The sequence below is a fragment of the Podarcis melisellensis genome, assembly GCF_964234715.1.
Source record: "Podarcis melisellensis genome assembly, chromosome: 17".
Taxonomy (NCBI): domain Eukaryota; kingdom Metazoa; phylum Chordata; class Lepidosauria; order Squamata; family Lacertidae; genus Podarcis; species Podarcis melisellensis.
The window spans coordinates 36,337,609-36,365,301 of NC_138534.1; the positions used below are offsets into that span (position 1 = coordinate 36,337,609).

At 44.4% G+C, this 27,693-nt stretch overlaps 1 protein-coding gene across 4 annotated transcripts; it reads left to right on the top strand.

Annotated features, from left to right (window-relative positions):
- The first annotated feature begins 1,044 nt into the window (after positions 1 to 1,044).
- Positions 1,045 to 27,535, top strand: CLTA (clathrin light chain A). 4 transcript variants are annotated; one of them, XM_081894833.1, is made up of 7 exons: positions 1,045 to 1,423; positions 15,984 to 16,021; positions 17,781 to 17,898; positions 19,243 to 19,354; positions 23,304 to 23,357; positions 25,862 to 25,897; positions 27,049 to 27,535. In XM_081894833.1, exons 1-7 carry the CDS (start codon positions 1,219 to 1,221, stop codon positions 27,218 to 27,220), a joined length of 735 nt encoding a protein of 244 aa, XP_081750959.1. In that variant the 5' UTR covers positions 1,045 to 1,218; the 3' UTR covers positions 27,221 to 27,535. The 4 variants fall into 4 exon arrangements, 3 of the variants coding, with proteins under 3 accessions (XP_081750959.1, XP_081750960.1, XP_081750961.1); XM_081894834.1 differs by lacking the exon at positions 23,304 to 23,357 and having other exon boundaries at positions 1,046 to 1,423; XR_014163947.1 differs by lacking the exons at positions 23,304 to 23,357; positions 25,862 to 25,897; positions 27,049 to 27,535 and adding exons at positions 19,525 to 19,716; positions 19,935 to 20,385 and having other exon boundaries at positions 1,048 to 1,423; positions 19,243 to 19,485.
- The last annotated feature ends 158 nt before the right edge of the window (positions 27,536 to 27,693 follow it).

Genomic DNA, 27,693 nt, shown 5'->3' on the forward strand with positions numbered 1-27,693 from the left:
AGCTACTGAAGGTAATGGGGCCCTTTATATGTCCAGCTGTCCTTTGTCAACAACAAATTCTGGCTGTTTTTTGTGTTGAGTATATGCTACATGGTAATTTATGGACCTAATATGTACAAATGGCTTAAGATACCTAACAAAATACGTATTTTATCAAAGTAATTGTTGATCTGAAATACAATTAAGTAGTATATGAATAGTGAAATACAATTAAGTATATGAATAGTGAAATACAATTAAGTATATGAATAGTGAAATACAATTAAGAAGTAGCATATTAATAGTGAAATAATTATTAAGCTCTAACTTAAAATGGTTTTTCATATTTTAGGGAGCAGGCTAGCAGGCAGGGCCCATTATACATCATAGGAGCCTATACCACACAAAACACTATTGCTGTATATAGGTTTTATTTTATTTGCTTATTATCTTACATTTTGGAAATGTACATCCAGGTTATTTTTCCTTCACATTTTTGGGGGCCCCCTAAGCTATAGCTTGTTTAGCTTATACGTAAATCAGGCAGGACCAGGCCAGGATTTTAAGATTTGCTCGCCCTCCTATAGCCAGATTGTCACTTGGGGAGCGAGAACATACACATTTTGCCCTCAAGCTTTCCGAACAGTGACTTATTTACTGCTCCGCCCGCTACAATTGCGTCTCATTTTTATCTAGTTTTCAGGGGGGGGGGGGAAACACCGCCATTGACCGTTGCTGTGTTTTTATGCCAACCGTTTACAGAGCTTCTTAGGACTGAGAGACGTGCAGTTGCCCCTCACGAAACCATTCGGGCGCCGTCTTCCTCACAGCGCGACCGAGAAGCAAGTGCGGGGGGGATGAAACCGCCTCAAGCCTCAGCGAAGCGCCGAGCGGGCTGCGCATGCGCGCAATTAGGCCACACCGCCCCCTCAGCGGAGAAAGAGGGGGGGAGGTAGATCACGTGCGGCGCACCCCGCCAAGCCCGCCTCCTCGGCGCGCTGGTTGGCTTCCCGTTCCCGTCCCCCTCTCAGCCGGTTGGTGGCGCGGCGCCGTCGCTCCGGGGAGCTTTCCGTCTAAAAGGAGCGGGGAGGCAGTGCTGGAGTTGGCAGGTTCGCGGAGGCCGGAAGTAGTAGCCGAGTCCGTTAAACGGTCTTTCCTTGGGCGCTCTTCGGTTTCTCGCTCCCGTTTGCTTCCGTTGGCTCCTTCCTGCCCCGCCCCTCCCTCCCTCTTGAGCCCACCATGGCCGAGTTCGATCTCTTCAGCTCCCCTCAGCCGGCGGCGGGAAACGGAGCGCTGGGCGGCGGCGGCGGCGGCGATGAGGACCCGGCCGCCGCCTTCCTGGCCCAGCAGGAGAACGAGATCGCGGGCATCGAGAACGACGAGGGCTACAGCATCCTGGAGAACGGCGAGGTGCCGGCGGGGATGCAGGAGGGGCTGCCCGCGGGTAAGCCGGGGGGGGGGCGCGCGGAAAGCTGCGTTCACGTGATGGCTGGCACGTGTGAACGGGCTGACGCGGGTATAGTTACTCCTTCACGGCTTAGAACTCTTGCAGTATTGGAGGGGGGATGGAAACTATGGGGTAGCGCGTTCATGCGGCGCTTGTTCGGAGACGGGGCGGAGTAGAGATTGAGGGAGCGAAGGTAGTGAGGTGTAGTGGTTAGAGCATGCTAAGCAGTGTTCGAAACTGATCTATGAAAGCTTAGGAGCTAAATGGCACCTTAAAGCTACGTTATGGGCGCAACAATGGAATGTCTAGGCACACTTTTTTATAAGAATACAAAGTGGAAAATGAAGGGACTGCAGCTAAAATATTGTGTTCATTTCTCACATGGTCTAGTCCTTCCCTTGCCCCCCCCTAATATTCTTAACAGCAGGGGTAGGCAACCTAAGGCCCGGGGGCTGGATGCGGCCCAATCGCCTTCTCAATCCGGCCCGCAGACGGTCCGGGAATCAGCATGTTTTTACATGAGTAGAATGTGTCCTTTTATTTAAAATGCATCTCTGGGTTATTTGTGGGGCATAGGAATTCATTTATTATTATTTTTTCAAAATATAGTCCAGCCCTCCACAAGGTCTGAGAGACACTGGACCGGCCCCCTGCTTAAAAAGGTTTGCTGATCCCTGGATTAGAGAGTCTTACCCAGGCGAGACCAGTGTTCAAATCCCCCACTCATGGCGTGACCTCGCGACGGAGGCCGATCAATGCCTCTCAGCCTAGTCTACCTCGCAGGGTTGCTGTGGGGATGAAATGAGGATGGGCAGAACCATATGCGCTGCCTTGAGGTCCTCTGGAGGGAAATGCGACCAGTCAAGTGACTGGATCTCATCCGTTTGCATAGCCCACTTTTGGCCCCATTTCTGGAACACGAGAATCACAGTACATACAAGCTGCTACTTATTACACTTGGCCGATTGCATGTGTGAACCGACATGATCTGCTTTTAACTGTTTTCTGTAGTAAGTCAGTTTAAATTGCACAGCAGATCCAGCCACCGTTGTGTGACCCACCCAGGGGACTCTGTTCAACAAAATGTTCTAAGTCAATAAATATAGTCCTGTATTTTTTGCTCTATAAGACTCACTTTTTCCCTCCTAAAAAGTAAGGGGAAATGTGTGTGCGTCTTATGGAGCGAATGCAGGCTGTGCAGCTATCCCAGAAGCCAGAACAGCAAGAGGGATTGCTGCTTTCACTGCACAGCGATCCCTCTTGCTGTTCTGGCTTCTGAGATTCAGAATATTTTTTTTCTTGTTTTCCTCCTCCAAAAACTAGATGCGTCTTGTGGTCTGGTGCATCTTATAGAGCGAAAAATACGGTAATTATCTTTGAAATGTATAGCATTTTGATTTAATGTTCTCCTTTAGTGAAGTAAAAAAGATAAAACATTTATTAAAAACTTACCCATACCCAGAATTCTGCAGTTCAGATTTACTGCTTCTGAGGCAGCCTCTACACACATCTTAAGGATCAATTCTATTCTGTCCTCGTAAGTTTTTGGATTCAGCTGGGTATATTTCTTAACTATTTCACCCTAAGTGAGAGGGAAACACCATTAAGATTCTCACTACATACAAGCTGCTACTTATTACACTTGGGCGATTTCGTGTGTGAACCCGACACAGAGAGAGCCTAAGGCGCTCCTCTTGCTTCAGGCAGAAAATCCAAGCTGCTTCACTCTCCTTGCACCTCTGGTGTTAGTAAAAGTAACCGGAGCAACAGTAGCCTTTTAAACAATAACCCCCGGCCCCCAAATTTGGTGCTTGATGCAGTTAAATGGTGGACGGCAGTGGTGCTTATTCAAGAGTCAAGGAGAGCTGGTGATGCGAAGGGGCAGGGCTACTGGTCTCCTCTTATTTTCACTTCTCTGATTGCTACTCTTTAGTTTAGATGCTGATCCCAATTAGCTGGGAGCAGGCCCCATGGAATCCAATAGGACTTACTTCTGAGTAGACATTGCTAGAATTGTGCTTCTAATCTTTTTCACTCTCCTCCCCCATCATTTTCATTAGTGGGCAGCTACCTTCCCTTTCCACATTTATTTAGGAAATGAAGCCCTCCAGTTAAAAAATAAATCACTCTTTTGGATCCACACCCAATATTATGGCTTCCCAGCAATTGGCAAGCCCAGGAGGCTTTGGGTTGCTTATAGGTAGGGCTTGATGGAGATGCCCATCCCTGTGTTTATTTCATTTTATCTTCTCAGAAGACACACGCTCTCAGAACATGGCGACTCCTTTTAAATAATTTCACCCAAAATGCTGGCTTATACAGTATAGTGCGTCTTAAATATGCAAAATACTCTCAGTAAACCTTTTACAACAGAGGGTACTTTTGCTGAGGCATATTCTGGTGATTGTGAATAATAATAATAATAATAATAATAATAATAATAATAATAATAATAATTTATTATTTGTACCCCGCCCATCTGGCTGGCAGCGTCAAAGCAGTAGGGGCTCACTTAGGGCTGTATAGCAGGCTAATGGGGGAGATGAGGCAGGCCATTAGCTGGAAAAGCTCAAGCCAAACTCTTAGTCACGTAGAATTATAGACTTGTAGAGTTTTCTGGTACTCTGAGGATCATCTAGTCCAGCCCCCGGTGGGGCTCAAACCACAACCTTGAGATGGAGAATCTCATACTCTACCAATCACCTGCTGATGTTCTAGTGTTGCTCAGAGTTGCAGTTGTAACCTCCCAAAGCTTAACCCCACCCACCCAGGTTCTTAAAAACATGACCTTTTTTATTTTTGTCGCTCAGTTTCTACAGGTTTCATTATAGTAAATCTCTTCAATTCCATCTTGTCCCCTTTTGATAGATAATTTTCACAGTCATATTAAAGCAATAACTTGATCTCTTCTGTGGTTTCCTGTTGAGTTTTTTGATCACATGACATAAGTCAGTTAACACAGCCCCAATATTTTATTTATTTATTTTAAAACTTAGACCCTGCATATTTTCAAGAAACCCTCAAGGTGTGTTTTTTTTACAGCATTAAAATGGCCAGATGAGAGAGAGGGAGAGAGAGAATACGCACGCTATTTTATGGAATTTTGTTCATCTGTTTTATATACATCACAGTGGACTCTTCTGGGGAAGAAAATAATAAAGAACAAAATATAAATTATAGACATAATTATAAAACATACAGATCAGCAGCATATAAGACGGTAATAATGAGAAATTATCATTAACAAAACTCCAGAAAGCAATTAAATAACAAAGCAGTGATCAAAAAAAGGAACAACAGTAATTATAGCAGCAAAAACAAAAGGGAATAGGAAATGTGGGTTAAGTCGTGCTTGAGGGAGAAATTCTTTTTTAATCATTGTATGTTTTGTGGACTTGGAGGCTCTTCTGATTTCTGAAAGGTGGTATAAATTGATTTTATGAAAACTGGAGGTGAAATAATTTGCAGCAACACAAGAGATCACAGCAAACGACTTAACACACAACTGCAAAGCTGTCAAATGTAATTTGACTAGCACAGAACATTGGTTGCGTTGTACTCCCAGCAACGATAACACGTGATCACTTCCCTCTGAAGCATAACTCAGCCTAGATCTGCCCAGTAGCAATTTTTCCTTTCCTGTGAGAGCTGTCATGCCCACAACATGGTGTGTCTTCTGCTATCTGCAGTTTTGGCTGATTATTCTCACTGAGAGGCAGGCTTAACTGTATGGATTGAGCTAGTTCTTCAGGGGCCTCAGCATCATCAGCAATAAATGAACTTGTCGAGTGCTAGAATGATTTGGGTAACGTGGTGGAGCCCAGTTAACTGAGTAGTACTGTATTTCTAAAACTAAAAGTACTGGGTTTTCTTTGAAACTTAAAAAAGACAGGCTGCTGGATATGGACTAGTTCTTCAGAAAATCTTTCAGAGACATGAAGCAAACGGCTGATTCTCACCACTGACATTGCCAACTGGTTAGATCCATGCCAGTATCATCTCAGTGTACTCTTGAAACAGGTCTCTTGTATTCTAGGCATCTCTTAGCGCTTTTTAAAAAAAGAATACCTAGATGCAGGTTCATTGCAGCAGTAAATGAAAGTATTAAAATGTCTTAAGATAAAGATAAGCTGCCCAGTACTAGTTCCTTGGAGTGTGGTTAAACTGACAGCAATAGCCCAGCACCAAACATAAGTATTGGGCGTAAGTAACGCTGACTCTGCAGCCTTACCCAGCTATATTTCTCCCCAGTGAGCTCATCTCTGGTATAGCTAGTGCAGCTGAAGAAAGGTGATGTTGCAGGCAGATTTGGGGGAAGTAAGACATTGGTTTGGAAGCAATTGGACTTCCCCAGCCTTTGTCTTGTCTTAAAATGTTTCTCCTCCTACTCTCCTTTATATCTAACTGAGGGCATTCCAGGTTTTAAGCGCATGGATATGTTGCATGCCATGCCATGCATTTTCTAGATTCTGGATGCTTGGAGTTATTAAATCAGCTGGTTGACTTATCTTCCATCAGTGCAGAAAGGTGTTGGCTTCCTCTGGGACTGAAGCACATTTGGCGCTAGGAATTGGGAAAGCAAATGGTAAGGTGAAATGGAGCCAAGCGAAACATCTGGTTTTTAAGAATTGGCAGTTCTCTGCTGTTTCACTTTTTCTAAAAACAAAAACCTCTGCATCATTAGGTTGAAACAGTTGATTGGAGAATTCCATATCTGATGCCAGCTGCCTTGTAAGAAGGAAAAGACCGTTTGAGAGATGGATTCTTCTTCTCCAGCCCCTGTGGTTTTCAAATTGTAATCAGGAAAAGACAGGCTCATCAGTGAGATCAGTATTTAGCAGACCACTTGCCCATGCGCCACTGGAGAAGATGACGAATGGGTACCACTACGAGAGAGCATTGACCATTTTCTAAATCACTCTTCCATGGGTATGTGGTTGGCCATTCAACATGGCCAGTGGACTAGATAGGCATTTAGTCTGACCCAGCTCCTGTATTTTGCAGGGCAGCAATTAACACTTAACAGACCTAGTTAGCGCCACATGTGAGCCAAGGATATCTCTAGAACATGCCCCAGAAGCATCTGTAGTATGCTGGTGTAGTTTGGCAGATGCACACAAGTTTCATCAACCCAGAAATAGTTTCCTGAAGGTAAATGTTTGAATAGCTACTAGCCTACTTTATTGGAGGTTATAGCACTGACTCTTGTTTTTTAAACCCTAAATGGGTCATGACTGGGATATTGAAACAATTGCTGCATCCTATATGGTCCTTCCTGTCTCTTAGGATCAGAAAGGGAGGCCCTTCTGTATGATCTGGTATGTTTGGCAAGCATATGAAAAAGGGCATTTCCCATTGTTTCACTAGGGGTGTGAAACCAGCTCTAGTATATTTGCCAGGATTGTTTTCCCTGGTGTCTCCTGAAGACATTCTGGTTTCTTCAGGCATTTGGATGTGGTGTTAAAAGTGGCTTGACTTGCTCTTAATTTAAACCGCTGGTCGCTTGGGTTCTGCTTTTGAAAATGGAAAAGTGGGATCGAAATTAAGTGTGCCGATCTCAATAGTTTATTTACTGTTGGCACTTCAGAGAAAGATGCTTACTAGCACTATTGTCTTTGGCCAAATGACCCACACACGGCTTAAAAAACAGGAAATGGTAGTATAGAAAAACAATTTTTTGCACTATAATGGGAAAACATTTTCATGGAATGTCTGCTTTTTGTGACCAAGTACAAGACAAATATGCTGATAGGAAGTTTGACTTGGACTTAATTCTTGTTTCAGGTGTACTGAGCCAAACCTTCAGAAATAGGATTCACTTTAAATCCGGACAGGCTCTTTCATGAACTTACTATCATTGATGGATAGAAATAGGGCATGTATTAATAACGAAGTTGCCATTTTATGCAAACACAGTGGGACTTGCATTCCACTAAGCTTGGTGGTACATGCTTCTGAAGAAATTTCAAGTTACAGTATATAGAGTTATGTGGAAAGATACCCAACTAGACTTGCTTAAGAGGTGCTAATGAACTCTTTTTATCTTAGAATTCTGAAAGGCTTTGCTTATTTTTGCATGTAGAAATTGCCTTTCTGCAGGTTGATATAAACAGGGAAAGAGAAGCAATGAAACTAGTTAAAACACTTAACAGTACCCTCTCCCATTGCATACGTGGCATTTGCCAGGATCCATCCCCTCTTTTGTTGAGGTGAGAGGTAAGTAGTAACCTGATTGGCTACCAAGATGCCTAAAAATTGTGTACCCCTACCAGTGAATTTTTACTTTCATTTGTGATACACTGGTGAATAGAAATATGTTGGCAAAGGCTGCCCAATTTCTTTCTTAATGCAGAGCGAAATTAACTAGCTACATGCGGACGAACTGCATTTTTGCACCCTTGTTAATTTTAAGCACATAAGCAGGGAGAGCAGCTGGGGATTTGGTGGATTTACTTTTTATAACTCGTAACCTTCCAGGCCATCTTATTCAATTTGTTGCTATTGAAATGTGTGGCTTGTGCCAAGCCTGACTCTGATTTGGAATGAAATACGGTATCCCAGCGGTAGTTGTGGCATCTTAGGTGCTTTATTGAAACTACAGTGTGAGTAAAATTACATAGTAAGAATGACTGTTTTACGAGTGGGTGTCTATGAAAAGATGCCCTGGAGTATTCTGTAAGAGAGCTGATGACTCAGTAGCTTAGCAGCATTCCTCATATCTAAAAAGAACAATGTGGATATCCTGCGGTGATAGGTGATGGAGAGAAAATAACATTTCTTCGGATTTTCTAAAACTGAATTTCCCAGCGATCTTAATACACAGTTTGTATTACTACTGTCATTCTCATTTCTGGATATTCAAGATAGATGAGCACTTCTAAAAGCAAATATTCAAATGTTTTATGAACAGCCATTGACAGATTCCTGTAGCTGTCAGTATGACTGCATCACCACATAGGCCTGGTTGAAATACTTACCTGGGCAGTAGTTCTTGGGAGATGGAAAGGTGGACATGCACCCTTCTCCTCTGTACACCTAAATCATGGGTAGGCAAACTAAGGCCCGGGGGCCCAATCGCCTTCTAAATATGGCCTGTGGACGGTCTGGGAATCAGCATATTTTTACATGAGTAGAATGTGTCCTTTTATTTAAAATGCATCTCTGAGGTATTTGTGGGGCCTGCCTGATGTTTTTACATGAGTAGAATGTGTGCTTTTATTTAAAAGGCATCTCTGGGTTATTTGTGGGGCATAGGAATTCATTCATCCCCCCCCCCCAATATAGTCTGCCCCCCCCATGAGGTCTGAGGGACAGTGGACCGGATCTCTGCTGGGAAAAGTTTGCTGACCCCTGACCTAAAATAATGTATTATATAGTCTTTTACATGGAAATCCACATGTACAGTTGTTATTCTGAAATAAAGGGGCAATAAAGGATAATGGAAATTGAGTCTCCATGGAGCCGCTGCATAATACATTACTTTTGTTGCATTGTGGAGAAGAGGTTCATGCTCTCACATGAATGGATTGCAATGCAGGTGAGTGTCAGAGCTCTGCTCCGCATCTTTCCAGTGTGGGCCCCCATTATATTCCCACTTTGGAACTTTATTTTTATTCTAAGAATATACTTATTGGCACACTAGTACTTCACTTATTTAAGGGACGCAGGTAGCGCTGTGCGTTAAACCACAGAGCCTAGGACTTGCCGATCAGAAGGTCGGCGGTTCAAATCCCTGTGACGGGGTGAGCTCCCATTGCTCGGTCCCTGCTCCTGCCAACCTAGCAGTTTGAAAGCACGTCAAAGTGCAAGTAGATAAATAGGTACCGCTCCGGCGGGAAGGTAAACGGCGTTTCCGTGCGCTGCTGTGGTTCGCCAGAAGCGGCTTAGTCATGACCCGGAAGCTGTACGCCGGCTCCCTCGGCCAATAAAGCGAGATGAGCGCCACAACCCCAGAGTCGGCCACGACTGGACCTAATGGTCAGGGGTCCCTTTACCTTTACCTACTTCACTTATTTATGAGAGTAGACTGTGTGGGATGGATAACCATGTCTGGCCCCCATATTTGAAAATATAAAGCCTGGCTGTTACCCGGATCTGTCCTGTGCCTTATGCATATTCCTGGTTAGGCAAGAAGCAGATGTAAAGAGTCTTTATATTAACATAGCTGGAAATAAATTTTGCACGGTGTACTAGAGTCATATTGAAGCCAGACCAACATAAACTGCTTTTGCCTTTTACGTGTCTTTGAGAGAACGCCATATTTAGCAGTTGAGGACAGAATCTGTTATTAGCAGAAGATGACTTTTTGCATTTTTGAGACTTGTACTCCCTTAAACTTCTAGCCAATACTACACAATTGGGCTTCAATTTGCTTACCATAGTATCCTATTATATATGAACTGGGAAAGAGTGTTACCAGTGTGAGGACAAAGCAGTTGCTTTCAAGTCCTGGTTTGCTCCATTCCTCAAACCAGTTTCTCAGAAACTCTGGTTAAATTACTCAAACTGTCTTTAGCGTGCAGCTTTAAGGCTTGTGCACATTGTGGATTAATAAGGTGGACTAGTGAGTTTGCATTTGTTTGCCTCTCTTCAGGCCTCTGAATTGCTGCGTTGGATTACTTTGCTCGGAACATTGTTCTAGCGGAAAGATGAGGTCATTGATATAGAGCCACATGTCGCATATATTTTCATGTTCCCCATTCTTGATGTTTTGCCACAAGGGTTGGCAATCTTTTAGCCCCAAGATCCACATAAAGCAGTGGCTGGGCAGTTTGGCGTAGGCTGGCACAAATGGAGGGTCACTATGAGAATGCCAAAAGCTCTAGTCTGGAGGCGGTTGGAGGATGGATGGCAGCTAACAGATTGAGACTGAATCCTGACAAGACAGAAGTACTGTTTTTGGGGGACAGGAGGCGGGCAGGTGTGGAGGATGGGGTAACTGTGCCCCTGAAGGACCAGGTGCGCAGCCTGGGAGTCATTTTGGACTCACAGCTCTCCATGGAGGCACAGGTCAAATCTGTATCCAGGGCAGCTGTTTACCAGCTCCATCTGGTACGTAGGCTGAGACCCTATCTGCCTGCGGACTGTCTCGCCAGAGTGGTGCATGCTCTGGTTATCTCCCGCTTGGACTACTGCAATGAACTCTACGTGGGGCTACCTTTGAAGGTGACTCGGAAACTACAACTAATCCAGAATGTGGCAGCTAGACTGGTGACTGGGAGCGGCCGCCGAGACCATATAACACCAGTCTTGAAAGACCTACATTGGCTCCCAGTATGTTTTCGAGTACAATTCAAAGTGTTGGTGCTGACCTTTAAAGCCCTAAACGGCCTCGGTCCAGTATACCTGAAGGAGCGTCTCCACCCCATCATTCTGCCTGGACGCTGAGGTCCAGTGCCGAGGGCCTTCTGGCGGTTCCCTCATTGCGAGAAGCAAAGCTACAGGGAACCAGGCAGAGGGCCTTCTCGGTAGTGGCGCCCGCCCTGTGGAACACCCTTCCAGCAGATGTCAAAGCGATAAACAACTACCTGACATTCAGAAGACATCTTAAGGCAGCCCTGTTCAGGGAAGTTTTTAACGTGTTTTTATGGAAGCCGCCCAGAGTGGCTGGGGAGGCCCAGCCAGATGGGCGGGGTATAAATAATAAATTATTATTATTATTATTATTATTATTATTATTATTATTATTATTATTAAACATGTTCTTTTTTCTCTTCCCAATGTTTATTAAATTTCATACAAAAGCATTATTAAAAAAAATTAGAATAGACAATATTAAAGGGGAAAAGAGAAAAAAAGAAGAAGAGAAAATAAAGAGCATAAAATACTTCCCACATCCCAGATAATACTACATACACTAAAACTTAATTAGTTAATTAAAATCCATCTTCATAAACATATTACTTGACTTCCTCTGATCTCTTCCATTTGAATTTCCTTGTAATTAAATGTAGCAGTTTCCAATATCACCATTTGTTCTTTTTTGCCTTCCAATGCTATTCCCTGAGCACCACACAGCCATCGCTGTCATCTGAGTAGTATGAAGTGCATTTTAGGACATCAAGTGCGAAATAGTTCCTACTTTGGCAACACTTGCACAGCTTAGGATCTCTACTGGGCTGCATACATTTTGGTCTTACAGCTTTTTTTGACGTACAGTAGTCGTACCTTGGAAGTCAAACGGAATGCATTCTGGAAGTCCATTCAACTTCCAAAACGTTTGGAAACCAAAGCACAGCTTCTGATTGGCTACAGGAGGCTCCTGCAGCCAATTGGAAGCCGCGGAAGCCCCGCCAGACATTTGGCTTCCAAAAATAGTTTGCAAACCGGAACAGTCACTTCAGTTTTCAATCGTTTGAGAGCCAAACCGTTTGACTCCCGAGGTGTTCAGGAGCCAAGGTACAACTGTATCAACTTCATCATCATGTTAGATTATTCATTTCCATAGTTAAACCATGGTCAAGATGGCTTACAACACGGAAAGATTTGCTCAATTAAAAAAATACCAGAAATAGTCATGAGCAATAAATCAGAACATTTTAAAGTGGGATTCTAGACTAGGGTTGGGGAACCATTTTAGTTCAAAGGCCACACTTCTTGTGGGGGCCCCCAAAATACATACATTCATTTTCTTACTCTTAACCTGCCACATTAAGGCTTGGCAAGAGATTCCTATTTCAGGATGCTTTTTTCAAGCCAGATTGTATGGGGCCATTTCTGCTGGAGGCGGCGGTCAAGCTGTGCAGAGAGTTGCATCAATTCACATATCTCGCTAACCTTTGAACCTGCACAAAAAGTAGATTAGCACTGTTCTCGTATTGCAGATTGGTCGCGGTGAAACTGAAATGTAGTGGCTTTGTGTAAATCCCTTGCATTCATTGCTGGGGTAAGAAGATTTGAACCTGGAACTCCTTGTAAGTCACTTCTTTTGCTCTTACCAATTATGAAAATTGTACCTGCTTTTGTATTGGAAATTCCTTTTTAAAACCTTCAGGCTAAATGCATTTAGGTCTCTTAAAAGCCAGGATGGTGGCGTCAGTCTTGAGTCTGTATCTTCACAGGACAGACCTGTGGTCTTGTTGGCATCACTCAGTTTGAACCCACCTCAAGAAAGCAAATGTTGCTGTGATGGCTTAGGCAAGCACTGCATATGCCCCAAATGAGAAAAAGGAAAAAGAAAAGGGAGCAAGGTTAGGAGAAATATACGTGCTATCTTTGCCGTCTCAGGATGTTTTGTGGGCTGTATTGACTTCAACCTTCCTGTTCTGATAGTGTTTCCCCAAAGATAAGATGGTTTTGGATTTGTTAAAACAAAAACTGACCATGGGAAGCAGCTGTTTGTTCTTTCTGGCACTTTCTTGATAGCTTCTGTCTCCTCTTTGTTCTTAGTTTTTGGAAATAGGTCTTGCAAACAAATCTACACTTAGCTGATCCCTTCCTTGGAAGATACTGAAAGCAGCATACATTCATACCTCTGAAGCCGAACGCCTTTAAACCTTTTAGCTCCCGAACAATCAAAAACCGGGATTGATGGTTCTGGTTTTTGGACGTTTTTCAGAAGCCGAATGCCCGGCATGGCTTCCATAGCTTCTAAGCTCCTGCAGCCAATCGGAAGCTGCGCCTTGGTTCTCGAACCATTTCGGGAGTCAAACGGACTCCCAGAACGGATTAAATTCAAGAACCAAGGTACAACTGTACTGTACTTGCAGGGCAGGGTCTCTTCCATGTCTGACTGCGTGCTAGCTTATAAACCTGGCCAGCAATTGTTACCCAGACTCCTAATAATAAATAATGTAGGCACTGAAATTTATACAATGTCGGGTGTTGTTACGTCTGTGTAGTAAATCAGTTCCTAGTGTCGTGCACCCTTTTGCAGTATGAAGAGATGGCAGTGACTTGAGCTTGGTGAATTTTACTTAGAAGGATATGTCTAGATTGCTTTTCAAGCCTCCTAAACAACTTGCAACGCCTTAAGAGACAGGAGTGGTGAAGAATACGTTTTAAAAATTGAAATGGGAAACCCGTGGCCTTCTAGAAGTTGCTTGGCTCCAGCTCTCATCATCCTTTATAGTTTGTTATGTTGTTTGTAACTGGTGGGAGTTGAGAGTCCAGTTGCATCTGTCGGGAAGCACAGTAGTGTTTTGATGTACTAAAACAAAGTAATTAAATCATTTACTCAGTGTAAAATAAAAACCAACATTTAAGTAACTAAGGCCATAGATTTAGAAGCAAAGAGTGAAGAAATGAAAGCTTCTGTATTGCTAATTAAACACTGTTAAGCCCGATGAAAGAAATGTGCTTACTGCCTTCAAGTCTATGGGGAGGGAATTCATCATGAGGTTGCTGTCACAGCATGTGCAAATACCTAAAATACATATTTTCAGGCAATCCCCCATTTATGCGGGGGTTAAGTTCCAAGGCAGTGTGTGCATCAGTGAAATAATCTATATTTGAAACACTGTTGAAAAAGATTGCAAAAACCCTGTTCTTCTTTCCCTTTTTGTGACAGTTTTGGGTCACTTCTGGGTTCAGTGTGATGCACGTATATGCGGTCATGCACATATTGAACATGCATAAATGGTGGGTTGCCTGTATTTACAAATACCTAAAATAAATGGTACTGAATTTTATGATGATATTGAGTTACATTTGTGTTATTTTAACTTATTGCTAATTATGGTTTTAGGGACGCGGGTGGCGCTGTGGGTTAAACCACTGGGCCTAGGATTTGCCGATCAGAAGGTCGGTAGTTCAAATCCCTGCGACGGGGTGAGCTCCCGTTGTTCGGTCCCTGCTCCTGCCAACCTAGCAGTTCGAAAGCACGTCAAAGTGCAAGTAGATAAATAGGTACCGCTCTGGCGGGAAGGTAAACGGCATTTCCGTGTGCTGCTCTGGTTCGCCAGAAGCAGCTTAGTCATGCTGGCCACATGACCCGGAAGCTGTGCGCCGGCTCCCTCGGCCAATAAAGCGATAAACCCCAGAGTTGGTCACGACTGGACCTAATGGTCAGGGGTCCCTTTACCTTTAAATATGGTTTTAATGCTGATTAAGTGCTGCCTTGGGAGTGAAGGGAGGATTACAAATACCTTAAATAAGTAGATGTATGCCATTTATGTAGCATTTCACCACTTTTTATAAATGCTAAGATAATGCTGCAAAGTATTTGTCCATTCCTGTGCTTCTGAACCATATGTTTTTGAGAGTTCATAAAGGAGTGCACTTCTTCCGATGTTCACTAGTTCCATGAGGTGAAATTCAGAGCGACACCGAGATGCGTTTCTGCTTGTCTGATGGCACAGTCTCCCCTCATTCCCCCCTACTCTGTTCTGGGAGAACCAGGGTAGAGTACGTGGGAAGAGGGGAAAGCCCTGTTGCACTAGTAGGACTCACTCCACTGGCTTCTGCTGGCACAACTATTTAGTTTGAATCCGGTCCAAATGTAATACACCCCCCCCCCAATTAATGCTGTATTCCAACACCTGCATAACCAGCTCTTAATCATTGGGATTGTTGTAGAGCAGGGGCAGCAAATGTGGTGCTGTCCAGATGTTGTGGGCTACAACTCCCGTTGGCCCTATTCTGCTTGGTCTGAGGTGATGGGAACAGAAGTACACAACATCTGGAGCAGTGTTAGAAATATATGCTAGGTGCCAAATGGCCCCTTCAACCAAAGGTAGAGTTGCCAAAATGGAAGGTCTAGTTGCCATTTTGGGGCCATGGACTGACTGCGATTGATTCTCAGTTAAACATCTGGCTAGTTCAGATGACAACCTTGAGCCAGCTTAAGAGCTTTGAGTACTTAAAGAAGAAAAGTCACTTGATCCAGGGACAGTCCACATATATATTGACCCATTCCAACTACTTTTTCTTAATTGTGGCTGCTGCTGTTTAGGCAGCACAGAAAAAAAGCATTTTGGTTCCAGAAATCCATTTTTATTGTGCACTTAAAATATAACTGATAGAATTCTACAGGATGGGGTATTAGTGTGTCAAAACAGTCCAGATCCAATGATCCCCAGATGGTGCTATCCTGGCACCCGGGCATCTTCACTTTGTCGAAAGCCAGGTGCAAATTGTGCCTGTGCCTGATCTAGAGGGCACCAGGATGGCTATCCCTGTTGCATAGCTTATAAGAACTGAGCAAAGAATCTTTTCTGCCTTCAAACTGAATGCTAGTGCTAAAGCATTCCAGGTGCTTCATAACTACAACTGTCAGATGCTTTTTACAATAACCTTGTAGAGTCCAATATTATATTGCAGCAAGGGCAGGGTATTGGGGGCAAGGTTGAAAGTAACAGCTTCCCCCAAGATCGCCAAGTGTGTTCTGGATGAGCCTTGGAACAGGTTTTTTCTGCCTCCTGTTTGCCTCCAGTCTACACCATCCTCTTCCAATTCCCTGTTGAGAGTGTGCCTGAAGCCTGTGTCCTCGCAGCTATGTAAAAACCCTCCAGTCTTTTCCCTCCTTACATACTCTTTGAACTGCGGTTATTGTCTGTAAAAACACTTTCTTGTAAAAAGAAAAGAAAGCTAACGCAGATAAATTCTTCTTCTTCTGCAGATTCAATTGACGGGGTGACGAACGGTGATGTCTACCAGGTAAATGGAAGTGTAATGAGCTTTAAAGCAACTCTAGTTGTTGGATGACACTCCCGATAAAGAGTTTTATTATTCCTCTGGCTTTTGCTCCCATCCAGACTGTCAGCAGATTTGCGCTCGATTGCTGTAATGGTGTTTGCCTCCTACATGCCAGAGTTGGCAAAGGTCAACAAGCCCATTCTTTAACTGAACAAGGGTGGAAGGGCCAGGCAAAGGGTTTTGTGGGTTAAAAGCACTGTCAGTCCTCATCTGCCTCTCCACAGCCCACACACCCAAGAATGAGCAACTGAGGTGGATGATAGGAAGAGCTCTAAAGGCTTCCATTACTGTCCTCGTGGGAAGAGGTCATCTCTTGCCTCTGTCTACATGGAAGGGAAAGAAGCAGAGGTGCCTTAAAGCACCGGTAGAGCAGGGAATTAATCAGGAAGTCCTTAGATGGGGTGCCAGTTGCCTGCTTCTGCCACAAAAAATGGATTTTTAAATGTGCATTTCCCATTTTGGGAAGCTGTGCCTGGCACATGATCAGTGTGTTTACAAGTGCATGTTTTTCTTTTTCTACTTTTATTTTTTGCTATATTTGTACCCCACCTTTCCACCAAGAAGCTATGGGTGACATATACAGTTCTCCCCCTCCCTATTATATCCTCACACCAACCCATTGAGGCCCAAGTTTGCCCCAGTGAGCTCCATGGCTGAATGGAGATTTGAACCTGGGTTTGCCACCCGCTCGTCTGGCACACCAACTATTAAAGTATGTTGGTGTTTCGGCAGCAAGGGTGTCATATATCTGTCTGAATTTGTCCTTTTAAAGCAGATGTACCCCTCTAAAAGTCTGGATTTGGGGAAACTGCAGCCTAACTAGTATGGGTTGTTAAAGATCAGTGACATCAAACTTAATGATAGTAGGGAAAATCCAACATGAACTAGGGATTTATTGTATCAGCTGCTTATTTTCTTCCATCACTTTGTATTTTGGAGAGAATTGTTAGATAATTTGTCTTGTCTTGGTGCATTCTATAAAACGCAGTTTCCAAAACTTGGGTTTCCAGCTGTTTTTTTGGACTACAGCTATCATCCCTAGGTAGCAGGATCAGTGATCAGGGATGATGGGAACTGTAGTCCAAAACCAGCTGAAGACCCAAGTTTTGGAAACCCTGCTATAAAACAACAGTCTTCTGAATATCGCTGATGCTGTAAAACAGGTGATGGGTAACCAGTGTTGTGGGATGGGTGGGAGAAAAAAGACTCATCAATATGTCAGTTTGACATGTTCCTTGGGTACTTTTTTTTCTCTTCCTGCTCCCTACACATTAATTGTTGCAGGGGTGCAGTCCAGGTACCTGCTACTGGCTAGTATTGTCATAGTTGCTGACACAAGAGTTGCTTCTAATCTGTTAATTAGGAGTGGAGGCAATGTAGGTTTACTATTTCATATAGGTAGGTAGGTAGGTAGGTAGGTAGGTAGTCTGGACTAGCAGTTGAGGCAGGTAGCTCTTTTTCTTAAAGACCAGCCAGAAACCCTGTTTTCTGCCCTTGTTTAAAACATTCCCTCGCCCCCTTCATTTGAAGCTGATGTCTTATGGCAGTCTCCCTGCGCTAGTCATTTTGCTCAAACCTGACTGGTCCTCTAAATCTCTTCACCCTTAGATCCTGCTAATTTTTAAAGTTTTTTTTACTACAAAAGTAGCACTATTTTAAGGAACTGCGTTTTTATCCAATGGCTATCATAACACGACTGATCTTTTTTGTGTGGTTCAAGGAGAGCAACGGTCCGACGGACTGCTATGCAGCTATTTCGCAAGCCGATCGTTTGCAGACAGAACCAGAGAGCATCCGCAAGTGGAGAGAAGAGCAGCTGGAGCGTCTAGAAGTACTTGGTAAGGGCCAAGGAACATGCACATTTCTACCCCTGGCTTCTGACAAGACCTAAAGAGCAGTGACGGTGCCTCCATCCCTTGTTCTGAGATACAGTTAAGGGCTGGTTTGACCCCCATCCCAGTGTGAATAGCAGAATTGGTTGGGATCTCCTTGAATTCACCTCCCTCGCTTTTGCACATAAGAGGAGAAATCTATTAGCGCTTCTGTTGCAGTTCTGTTGCCCTCTGCTTGCAATTTGCATAGGAGACCTTGTCTGAACAGCCTCAGCACCGGGCCTGCACTAGGAACTAGATGAGAAAGATCCTGGAGACTGTCTGTTGCCTTTCGCTTCTGTAGCTCCTTTCGCTGTAATGGCGCATTTTAAGAATTAGTGCCCTGCTTCAACGCAGGAGAGAAACCTGATTCCTTATTGCCTTATGTATAGCTTTCTATGGGCAGCGTTGGGTAAGCACAAAGTACGCAATCAAATTTCTTGCCTGTAGTAACTCAAACTCCTGGAAATTAATGCAAATGTATATAGTTATCCCTATCTTGTATATAGCTCCTTCTGCCAGTTATGAGGGAGGAGTTGCATTGACAATGCCAGCTTTAGTATCCTGAACTCCTAACCTGGGCTGGGTGACCTGCAGCCCTCTAGATCAGGGGTCAGCAACCTTTTTCAGCCGTGGGCCGGTCCACTGTCCCTCAGACCATGTGGTGGGCCGGACTATATTTTGAAGGAAAAAAAGAACGAATTCCTATCCCCAACAAATAACCCAGAGATGCATTTTAAATAAAAGCACACATTCTACTCATGTAAAAACACCAGGCAGGCCCCACAAATAACCCAGAGGTGCATTTTAAATAAAAGGACACATATAAAAACGCTGATTCCCAGACCGTCCAGTGGCCAGATCTTCTGTCTGCCCATAAATTCTAGCAAGTCTTGCAACCGAAGAAATAACAAATGAGAGCAGAGTTAAGTGGTTAAGAACTGCTGTGGGTGTTGGTCAGTCTGGTGAACATTTGCAAAATTACATGGAGACTTTGGGAAATGGAGACAGAACAGTCAAACTTGTGCTACCAGTTGAGCTTGTGTACCTGAAGCTAATGCTTATCTCTGGATTCAAACCTCTGAACCCCTCTGTCCCTGCTCCAACAGCCCTTTAATCCAACACTGTTACTGTCAACACCGGGAGCATTTCGGATATCAAGCTGACTGGTTTCTGCTAGTGTGGTGACTCTTCGCCCTCCAGCAGCTCCCTGCCTCACAAAGCCTTTGCCTACTTATAGTTCAGAATCTTAGCTATATTTAGCTCTGAGAGCAAATGTCCGCTCATTCTCGTCTGCCTCTGTTTTAAAAGATGCAAACTCTCGAAAGCAAGAAGCAGAGTGGAAAGAGAAGGCGATAAAGGAGTTGGAGGAATGGTATGCGAGACAAGACGAGCAGCTACAGAAAACGAAAGTGAACAATAGGTAAGGAGGGTTTGCCAACTTTTTTGTGGAGGGGACTGAGAGGTGGCTGTGGATCAGCTGCAGCCCAGATGGCATTCTCTGGTGTATGGCCCAGTGCCAGCATGGTGTTGGTCCCCTGCAACTCTATTGTGGTCTCTTCCAACTCTATGATTCTATGAAACCATAAATAGTAAGTGGGAAGCCAGCCTCCAGAATACCCACCCCTATGTCCTCCCCTCTCTTGTGTGAATTCCTCAACCACTCCCTTCCATTGCTTGCCATTTTTAACTTTGGTGCAGTTATTAAACTAAATGATGGGTGAGGCCTGTGGAGGGAATCCCCTTCCCTTGGACAGAAATGGCAAGGAAGCGGTTATTCCCAAGGTTAGTTACAGATAGGTAGCCGTGTTGGTCTGCCATAGTCAAAACAAAAAAAATTCCTTCCAGTAGCACCTTAAAGACCAGCTAAGTTAGTTCTTGGTATGAGCTTTCATGTGCATGTGTATCTGAAGAAGTGTGCATGCACACGAAAGCTCATACCAAGAACTAACTTAGTTGGTCTTTAAGGTGCTACTGGAAGGAATTTTTTTTGTTTTCCCAAGGTTAGGTTTGTTGTGATTTGCAGGGAGCTTCCATTGTGCCTGCACCGGATCCCTTATGATAAGCCCGACTGGTGCCAGAGTCCTGTGGGTACCGCTCCCGAAGATCAGACCTTGGTTACGGCATGCTGCTATTTGTATAGGCAGAACCCTGTAACGTACAAGTTAAGAATGGCATATTCCTTGTACAATAATGGGGAAGGCTAAAGAAGTACAGTGGTACCTTGGTTCTCAAACTTAATCAGTTCTGGAAGTCCGTTCCAAAACCAAGGCACGCTTTCCCATAGAAAGAAATGCAGAACAGATTAATCCATTCCAGACTTTTAAAAACGAGCCCTAAAACAGCAATTTAACATGAATTTTACTATTTAACACGACCATAGATCCATAAAATGAAAGCAATAATCAATGTACTACACTATAAAATAAATAAGACAGTATTGTAGATGATTAATGTTTTTTAAAAAATCTTACCTGCACTGATGATAGTTATTGTCTGGATGAGGGCCTTTTATCCATTTCTGCAGTCACACAATCAATCAGTCAGTAGCTGAACTGGGTTCCACACACAGTCACAAAAACAAATTAATTGAAAAAGCCTCAAAAACAAAAACGCAAAATAAATACCAAAAACAATAAGCGCCAAACTTAATCCATTCTGGACGTCGTTTGACTTCCAAAATGTTTGAAAACCAAGGCACAGCTTCTGATTGATGCAGGCACCCCGGAAACAATAGCCAACAGCAGCATCGGACATTTGGCTTCCGAAAAATGTTCCAAAACCAGAACACTTACTTCTGGGTTTTTGGCGTTTGAGAACCAAGGTACCACTGTATTACCATGCTAAGCAGCCCTTCTAAGAGCTACATGGTTCTTTCCCATGTGTCCTTAAAAAAACCCAAAACCCAGCTCTGCTCATGGCAAGTCTGGAAAAGGAAAAGGTGACATGCTGAATTCAGAATACTTGCAGTTTCTCATGCCAGTAAGGTGAACAGGCTTTATCGTGCAATTCAACACAATCATGAAACTAGGCCACACAAGCTGCTCAACAGTCTCCCATGCTGTGTAGTAATCCTCTTTTTATTAAAGGGGCTTATTTCTGTAGTAGTTGTGATTCTTCAGGGCAAAAGTCTTTTTCAAAGAGAATGAGTAAAAGAAAAAATTGCAGGGTGTAGCCAAATCTTTGAGCATGTCTCAAAAGAGGAGTTAGAACTCTAATGGTGATTAGTCCTGGGGAAGCCAGTGTAGAGCCGGATTGAGTTGCCAGTTTTATGCCAGTATTAATTTAAAACACTTGGCATTGTCTGGGCTTTCTTCTCAAGCTGTATGCTTGGACGCATAATAATGGCAGCAATGATTCACTAGGACTCAGGCAAAATCCACTGGGTGTCCTCAGCCGATGGAAATTGGTAGAACCAGTGAGACCTCAGCAGAACACGAATGCATAGTTGTATTCAGTGTGTCTTGCCCTGAGAGCCTTTTTTTGCATGTTTGTTGCTGAAGGCCTCCTTTATAAATCAACTAACAAAATAAATACCATATTTTTCGCCCCATAGGACGCACTTTCCCCCTTCCAAAAATGAAGGGGAAATGTGTGTGCGTCCTATGGGGCGAATGCAGGCTTTCGCTGAAGCCTGGAGAGCGAGAGGCATCGGTGCGCACCGACCCCTCTCGCTCTCCAGGCTTCAGGAAGCTATCCGCAAGCCTTGCAAGCCCGGCGGGAGTTCCTGCAGGCTCACAAGGCTTGCGGGCAGCAGCCTGCAGCCCCGGCGAGTGTCCGCAAGCCTTGCGCGCCCGAGGCTTGGGGCTGCAGCTTGCCGCCCGAAGCACACAGAGCCCTCCGGAGGGCTCCCCGTGCTTCGGGCAAGTGTCTGCAAGCCTTACGCGCCTGGCGGGAGGTCCCGCCGGGCGCACAAGGCTTGGGGCGGCAGCCTGAAGCACGCGGAGCCCTCCGGAGTGTGCCCCGTGCTTCGGGCAGGTGTGCGCAAGGCTTGGGGCAGCAGCCGCGGCTGGGGGGGGAAATATATTTTTTTTATTCATTCCCCACCCCCACCCCAAAAAAAACGAGGTGCGTCCTATGGGCCGGTGTGCCCTATAGGACGAAAAATACGGTACTCTATTGTTGGACTCCCTGAGAAGTAGTAAGCAGGCCACTCGTTTAATTGAGCTTAAGTGTACTTTGCGGTGTATTGACTCAAGATATTGTGGGTGGGTGTATCTTAGAGGAGGAGATTTTGTAGGACAAAATCTGATGATGATGGTATAAATTAGCAGGGAGGTAGCTTGGTCTTTGTCTGCTTATTGCACTTAGCTGATCATTTGTTCTGTCCTTTCCCCCCTCTCATCCCCCCCCCGACTTTCTATGAACGGCTAACTGCCTTTTATCTTAAGAACCAACTCTCAAATCTAGAAGAGACCTCCTTCCTTCTTGTGACCAATAATTCAAATTAATACTAATAAATTCCTGTGTAGGATAGTTCAGAAGTCCTGTAGCTGCATTTCTTATTTCCCCCCACTTTTTGTTTCTTAACAGATCAATAAAATATCACCCCACCCCCCAAAAAAGTCCTATAGCATTCACTTACCTTGGATTGGTCACGGAATTAAGGATTTCTGTATTTTTCCATGTATAACATGCCCCCATGTATAAGACTACCCCCCCTTTTAAACATTTTTAGTAAAAAAAACGCTGGTCTTATACATGGAAAAGTACGGTATTTCTTCCTTTAATTGCTAGGCTCTTAAGACAGAAAACTGAACTTGTCTCTTACTTAGCTAAGTTTCGCAGTGCTGCAGTTTTGAAACTTGTACAAATATGCGAACTGTTTAAAATGGGGGAGGACATGACAGAGCACAGATGTCACAGGACAGTTTGCTGGTGCAGACATAATGCTTGCCTGTACCGCTCGTTTGCTTTCTGGCTCAATTCTCTTCCTTTCTTGGCCTTAACCAAATCACTAACACAAATGCCTAATGCAAGCCCAGGGCCCTAGTGAGTCACAGTTTACAAATCTATTTCAGTAGTTACAAGCAGAGTGCCTTGGTTTGCATTGGTGCACCTGTAATCCAGAACCATAAGGAAGGCCTGGGCTGGGAGGGGTGGTGTGGTTGAGTCCGACTCTCAGTATGAAAATTATGGTGTCTCGGAAACCAGTCTCGTACCTGCTCTGGACCAGAGCATCCTTTTAACGATGCTTAAACCATTTTCTTAATATTTTTCCTGCCTGGGAATTTCTTAATATTTCTAAGGTCTTGTTGCATGTTTTAATATATTAAACCTAATACAACTACAGCTGTTTTTTTCCTTCTGCTTATTCTTCTCTTTTTCTCTCCTGCCTGCTTGCCTCTTCTGTGGACCACCTTGCCACCTAGGGTGGCAGACGAAGCTTTCTTCAAACAACCCTTCGCTGACATGATTGGTTATGTGTATGTTGCCTAACTACTGTTTTGTTCGTTCGTTTGAACCATTCTCCATCAGCTTCAGTTAGCACTTCTGATCTGTGAGGCTTACTGTTCTCAAAGCGTCTCGAGAACAAACAACTCGGGGCAGAGAGGCACGTTCTGCAATAGAACAAATCACAAGGATCCAGGATGTGGGGAGGATGTGGGGCAGGGCGAGTACAGCTTTCATTCATAAGATCGAAAGGCCTGTTTAGTGGTGGTGATAAAGTAGGAAGGAATACTGACGCTCAGCGATGACCATCAGGCATCTTTGCAGCCACATCTGGTCCATGAAGCAGTTCGTGGGACCTTTGGCTGTCCTACCAACTTTTAATCGAGAGTATAATGAAAGTTTACAAGTAAAACTGAAAGAAGGAAGACGGGCTTCCTAAGCTGGAAGGAGAGATGTCCCACAGCTAATCTTTTTCTCATTTGGCTTTTGAATAAAATGCTGAAGGCTTTCATTTCTGCGTGGCATAGATTTGATTAGAGCCTGACGTTCCATGAAAGGATGTAGATTGTAACACAAAACAGACTTACTCCCCCGTCCAGGGGCCAGCAACCTGCGGCCCATGAGCCACAAGTGGCCCATGGGGGTGGTTTAAACGACCCACGAGCCACCCCCGAACTGAGCCGCCGCTCAGCAAGTCCCCACACGCTGCACTAAACTGGCACAGTGCGGAGCAGGGACTTGCTTCCGCGGTGCCGGAAATCACATCTGCGCATGTGCAGACGCTAGAAAGCATGTCTGTACAGACGCAACCCGGCCCACAGAGCGATTTCCGCAGGAGTGAACCAGCCCGGGCTAGGTAAACTTTGCCAGCCCCTGCCTAGTCTGACAGCTGATGAGAGAACAGCATGGTTTCTGTTACTATATGGGAGTTGGCCATCCATGCTGTGGCTGAAATAAAATGGTAGGATTGAACATTGCTTGCTGCTAAGTCACACTGCTCAGTTCTGTAAGTCTTGTAGGAAGTGGGTTTGCCTGAAAGGGAGCTGTCAAAGGTATGTTGGAAAGGAAATGCCTCTTAACAAAGCGCAGTTGAGATTTTCCCCAACTAAATTAAGCCGACAGGTATTTGGAAATCTGAAGATTGGAAGAACCAGTGCTTGGTTATTTCTGTGTGCCAGCAGCTAGGTGCTAAACAGCAACATATTGCGCAGTTTAGAAATCTGGCCATATAAAGTTGGGTGCCAGGAGCATGTCCAACTTCAGAGCTGCATGTGTGCTATAATAGCTTTAAAAAGCTGTGCCTGATGAGCAGTAAGGAGTATATAAAACACAGGATAGGAGACAGTAGGGAGTGCAGAAGGCTTGGATGTGTTTTATCAAATTAATTGATTAAAATGCCAATTATGTTGGCATGAAGTATGGTAGGACTGCTATATACTACATGAATAGGTCAGATTTGTTGCACTGCATATAGAGAAGAAATAACCAGTATCTTTCTATTTCTGGAAGTTAGACTTCTTTTACTCTAATATTAGATTCATTTGGCTGATATTCCTCTATACCAACCTCAAATCTACAGGATGACCATTTCCGTACTAGGAGTTGCTTGCACATGTGATGTTTCTTGGTTGGTTGGTACTCTGAATTAGGAAGTCTTCCACCCTGCAGTGTGCATACTAAGAAGGTGATGGTCCCTATGCTGGTTAGTGCTAGTCAAGACTGAGGAGCAGGATCCTCATAGGAGGCAGAGCTGTTGCCTTGCCAAATAGTGGCAATGCTTCTAAGCCAGCCTTCCCCAGCCTTGGGTCCTGATAGGTCGATGGATTACAAAACCTGTCATTCCCAGTCAGCATGGCCAGTGGCTGGGGATAACAGGAGTTGCTGTCCTGCAACATCCGGGGACCCAAAATTAGGGAAGGCTGCTCCAAGCAAAGAAAAGGATCAAGAGCAACGCAGTGCCCTTGTTACTTGTTTCGTTTTTGAAAGCCGTCACCCGAGTGACAAGATCAGGAGGCGGAAGAAGTTCTGCCTCCAACTTCATGGGGCAAGCTTTATTTGATTGACATGGCCCCACTCAAATGACCCATTGGAAAAACAGATCAAACTGGTGGCCCCTTATACACCAGACCCTTCCTGATTCACAGCCTGTCTGGTCCACCAGGAGAGATTCATGACAGCACCTGAAGAGGCAGATGGTTTTTCTGTTTCGTGTCTTGTATTTAAAGCCCACCCCCCTACCGGTGGAAATTTGGTTTGACAGTTACCTAGAATAGTGTTGGACTTGTGAAATGCTGGACTCACAGGTGGCGTTTGCCCTTTTCTGTTAATGCAGAAGGACTTGTTTCCCGTAGCCAGTGGGGAAGAAAATTATGCAGCGCCGTTGCTGCAGGATAACATGGGTGGCATGTTTTCCTGACTGTAGACGGTGCTGCAAGAAGTGCATGTCTGGCCAGCTTTACTTATCATCTGCATTATGCTCATTTTCATTTTCTATATCTGACTTAAACTCTCCTTTTTGTTTCTCTTCACCTTTAAGCACAAACATAAACCATCCTTGCTACAGCCTAGAACAGTTAAGTAAATTCTTCACTGCCCCTTAAGTGTCTTTGTCACATGAAATAGCAGTGTTGTAGTGACCCCCTCGTCATCAGTGGTGTTTGTAAAATACAATCATCCTTGTGAACTGTGCTTAACCTCATGGGATCCATCATCATTGCTTCTTTTCTATACTGCTTGTTGGAGTAGATGAAGTCATCCTCTTCCCTCTCCCATAATTAGGGTGCTCACGGCATCCGCCCATGTGTGAAATCCAGGGCATCACTGCTTTAACTAGCCGTTGGGGGTGGGAATCATTTTGTTCATGCAATACGGTTAGCAGTGCACCAGTGTTGGAAGGATAACATAGATTCTTACAGAGATGTCCACTGAGCACAACTGTGTGTATGGAGGAATAGGCAAAGTTATCCTCTGAGCTGACCTTTTGTTGATCTCTCCTGCTCCAACCGATACCATCAAGTCCATAGCACTTACAAGCATGAGGCCTGTGACTCTTTTGCTGCTTCACCATAGCATTGGAAATGCTGTCATATACTCTCTTACACTGGTTTTGTGAGCCTTGGAAATGGTGGCATTTGAAAACTTTAAGGGCCGTTTTTAGTACGAATTCCTAGCACACTCAACCGGGATGGTTAGCCCTCCCAGCAAAGAAGAATCTGTGCCCTATCCAAAACTTGAGGATGATAAGGAGATTGGAATCTTGCCTGACCCTACCAGTTAATCTGAATTCTGTGCATTGAATGATGACATGTTTGCACAGGGACCTTTGCATGTAAAGTCCACCCTTTTGGGCTCCGATTACATAAACTGCACACCTTGATTTTGTGGCAGTCCCAGTCTCCCTCGCTATACACAGCTGGTGTACCCTTTAACAGCACCATGAAGGTACCTTGTAGTTCAAGGCTGGGTTTATACTGTTCGCTTAAATTAAACACCTGTATTCCAACATTTTACTTTTTCTCCAGTCCTGTGGGCCCGACTCACTACCCCATCTCCCTTGTCAGGACTTTTTGGGGAGGAGGATGTGGGGGAAGACCTCAAGGTGCTACAGTTGCCTTGAAGCCCATTGTGTGTAGGGGCGAGGGATGGGTTTCCAGGAAGCAAGGGGCTCCTGGGGGCAGGAAATGTCCACGGATGAAATCAAACATTGCACTGCATTGCTTCTAGGGCAGCTGAAGAAGCCTTTGTGAACGATGTTGACGAATCTTCCCCAGGCACTGAGTGGGAACGTGTGGCTCGGCTCTGTGACTTTAACCCCAAGTCAAGTAAGCAGGCAAAGGATGTGTCCCGCATGCGCTCTGTGCTGATTTCACTCAAGCAAGCTCCGCTGGTTCGCTGAAGGGGAAAGCGCACGCCACACTACAAATGCAATATCTTTAACTTTACTCAGAGAAGCTGTGTTTGCAGTAATTGGATTAATTATGTTTCAATGTTTTTTGGGTTTTTTTTTCGTTTGGGACCAAACCTCATGACGTACTTAGAGTTTGATCATTGTTTTGTGATTGCATGTTTTTTTTTTCCTCCTCCCCCTTATCCGTGTCCTCCTGGTTGTACATTACTGGGAAGAGACGTCAAGAACTGTAGTCTTTGGGCTCTCTGGCGCAGAGACTTCACTTTCAGCTGTACTGAAAATTAAAGATCTGTTTAAGCGGCACTCTTGTGTGGGATTTAATAAGTCAAGGCAACTTTCTTGTTAAAGCTTGCACAGTAGCTAGGCTCGGGCCTGTATGGGTGCTAATTTTAAAGAATGTGTTTTGAAGCAATCACGTTCTTAATGGTCCTATAAAAGGCAAAGCAAATGGAGATCTCTTT

Excerpts from the sequence above, each read along its gene's own strand:
- CLTA (XM_081894833.1), top strand. The coding sequence starts at position 1,219 with ATGGCCGAGTTCGATCTCTTCAGCTCCCCTCAGCCGGCGGCGGGAAAC. Across the intron at positions 16,022-17,780 it reads CGAACGGTGATGTCTACCAG|GAGAGCAACGGTCCGACGGA; the intron begins GTAAATGGAAGT and ends GTGTGGTTCAAG. Across the intron at positions 17,899-19,242 it reads GGAGCGTCTAGAAGTACTTG|ATGCAAACTCTCGAAAGCAA; the intron begins GTAAGGGCCAAG and ends CTGTTTTAAAAG.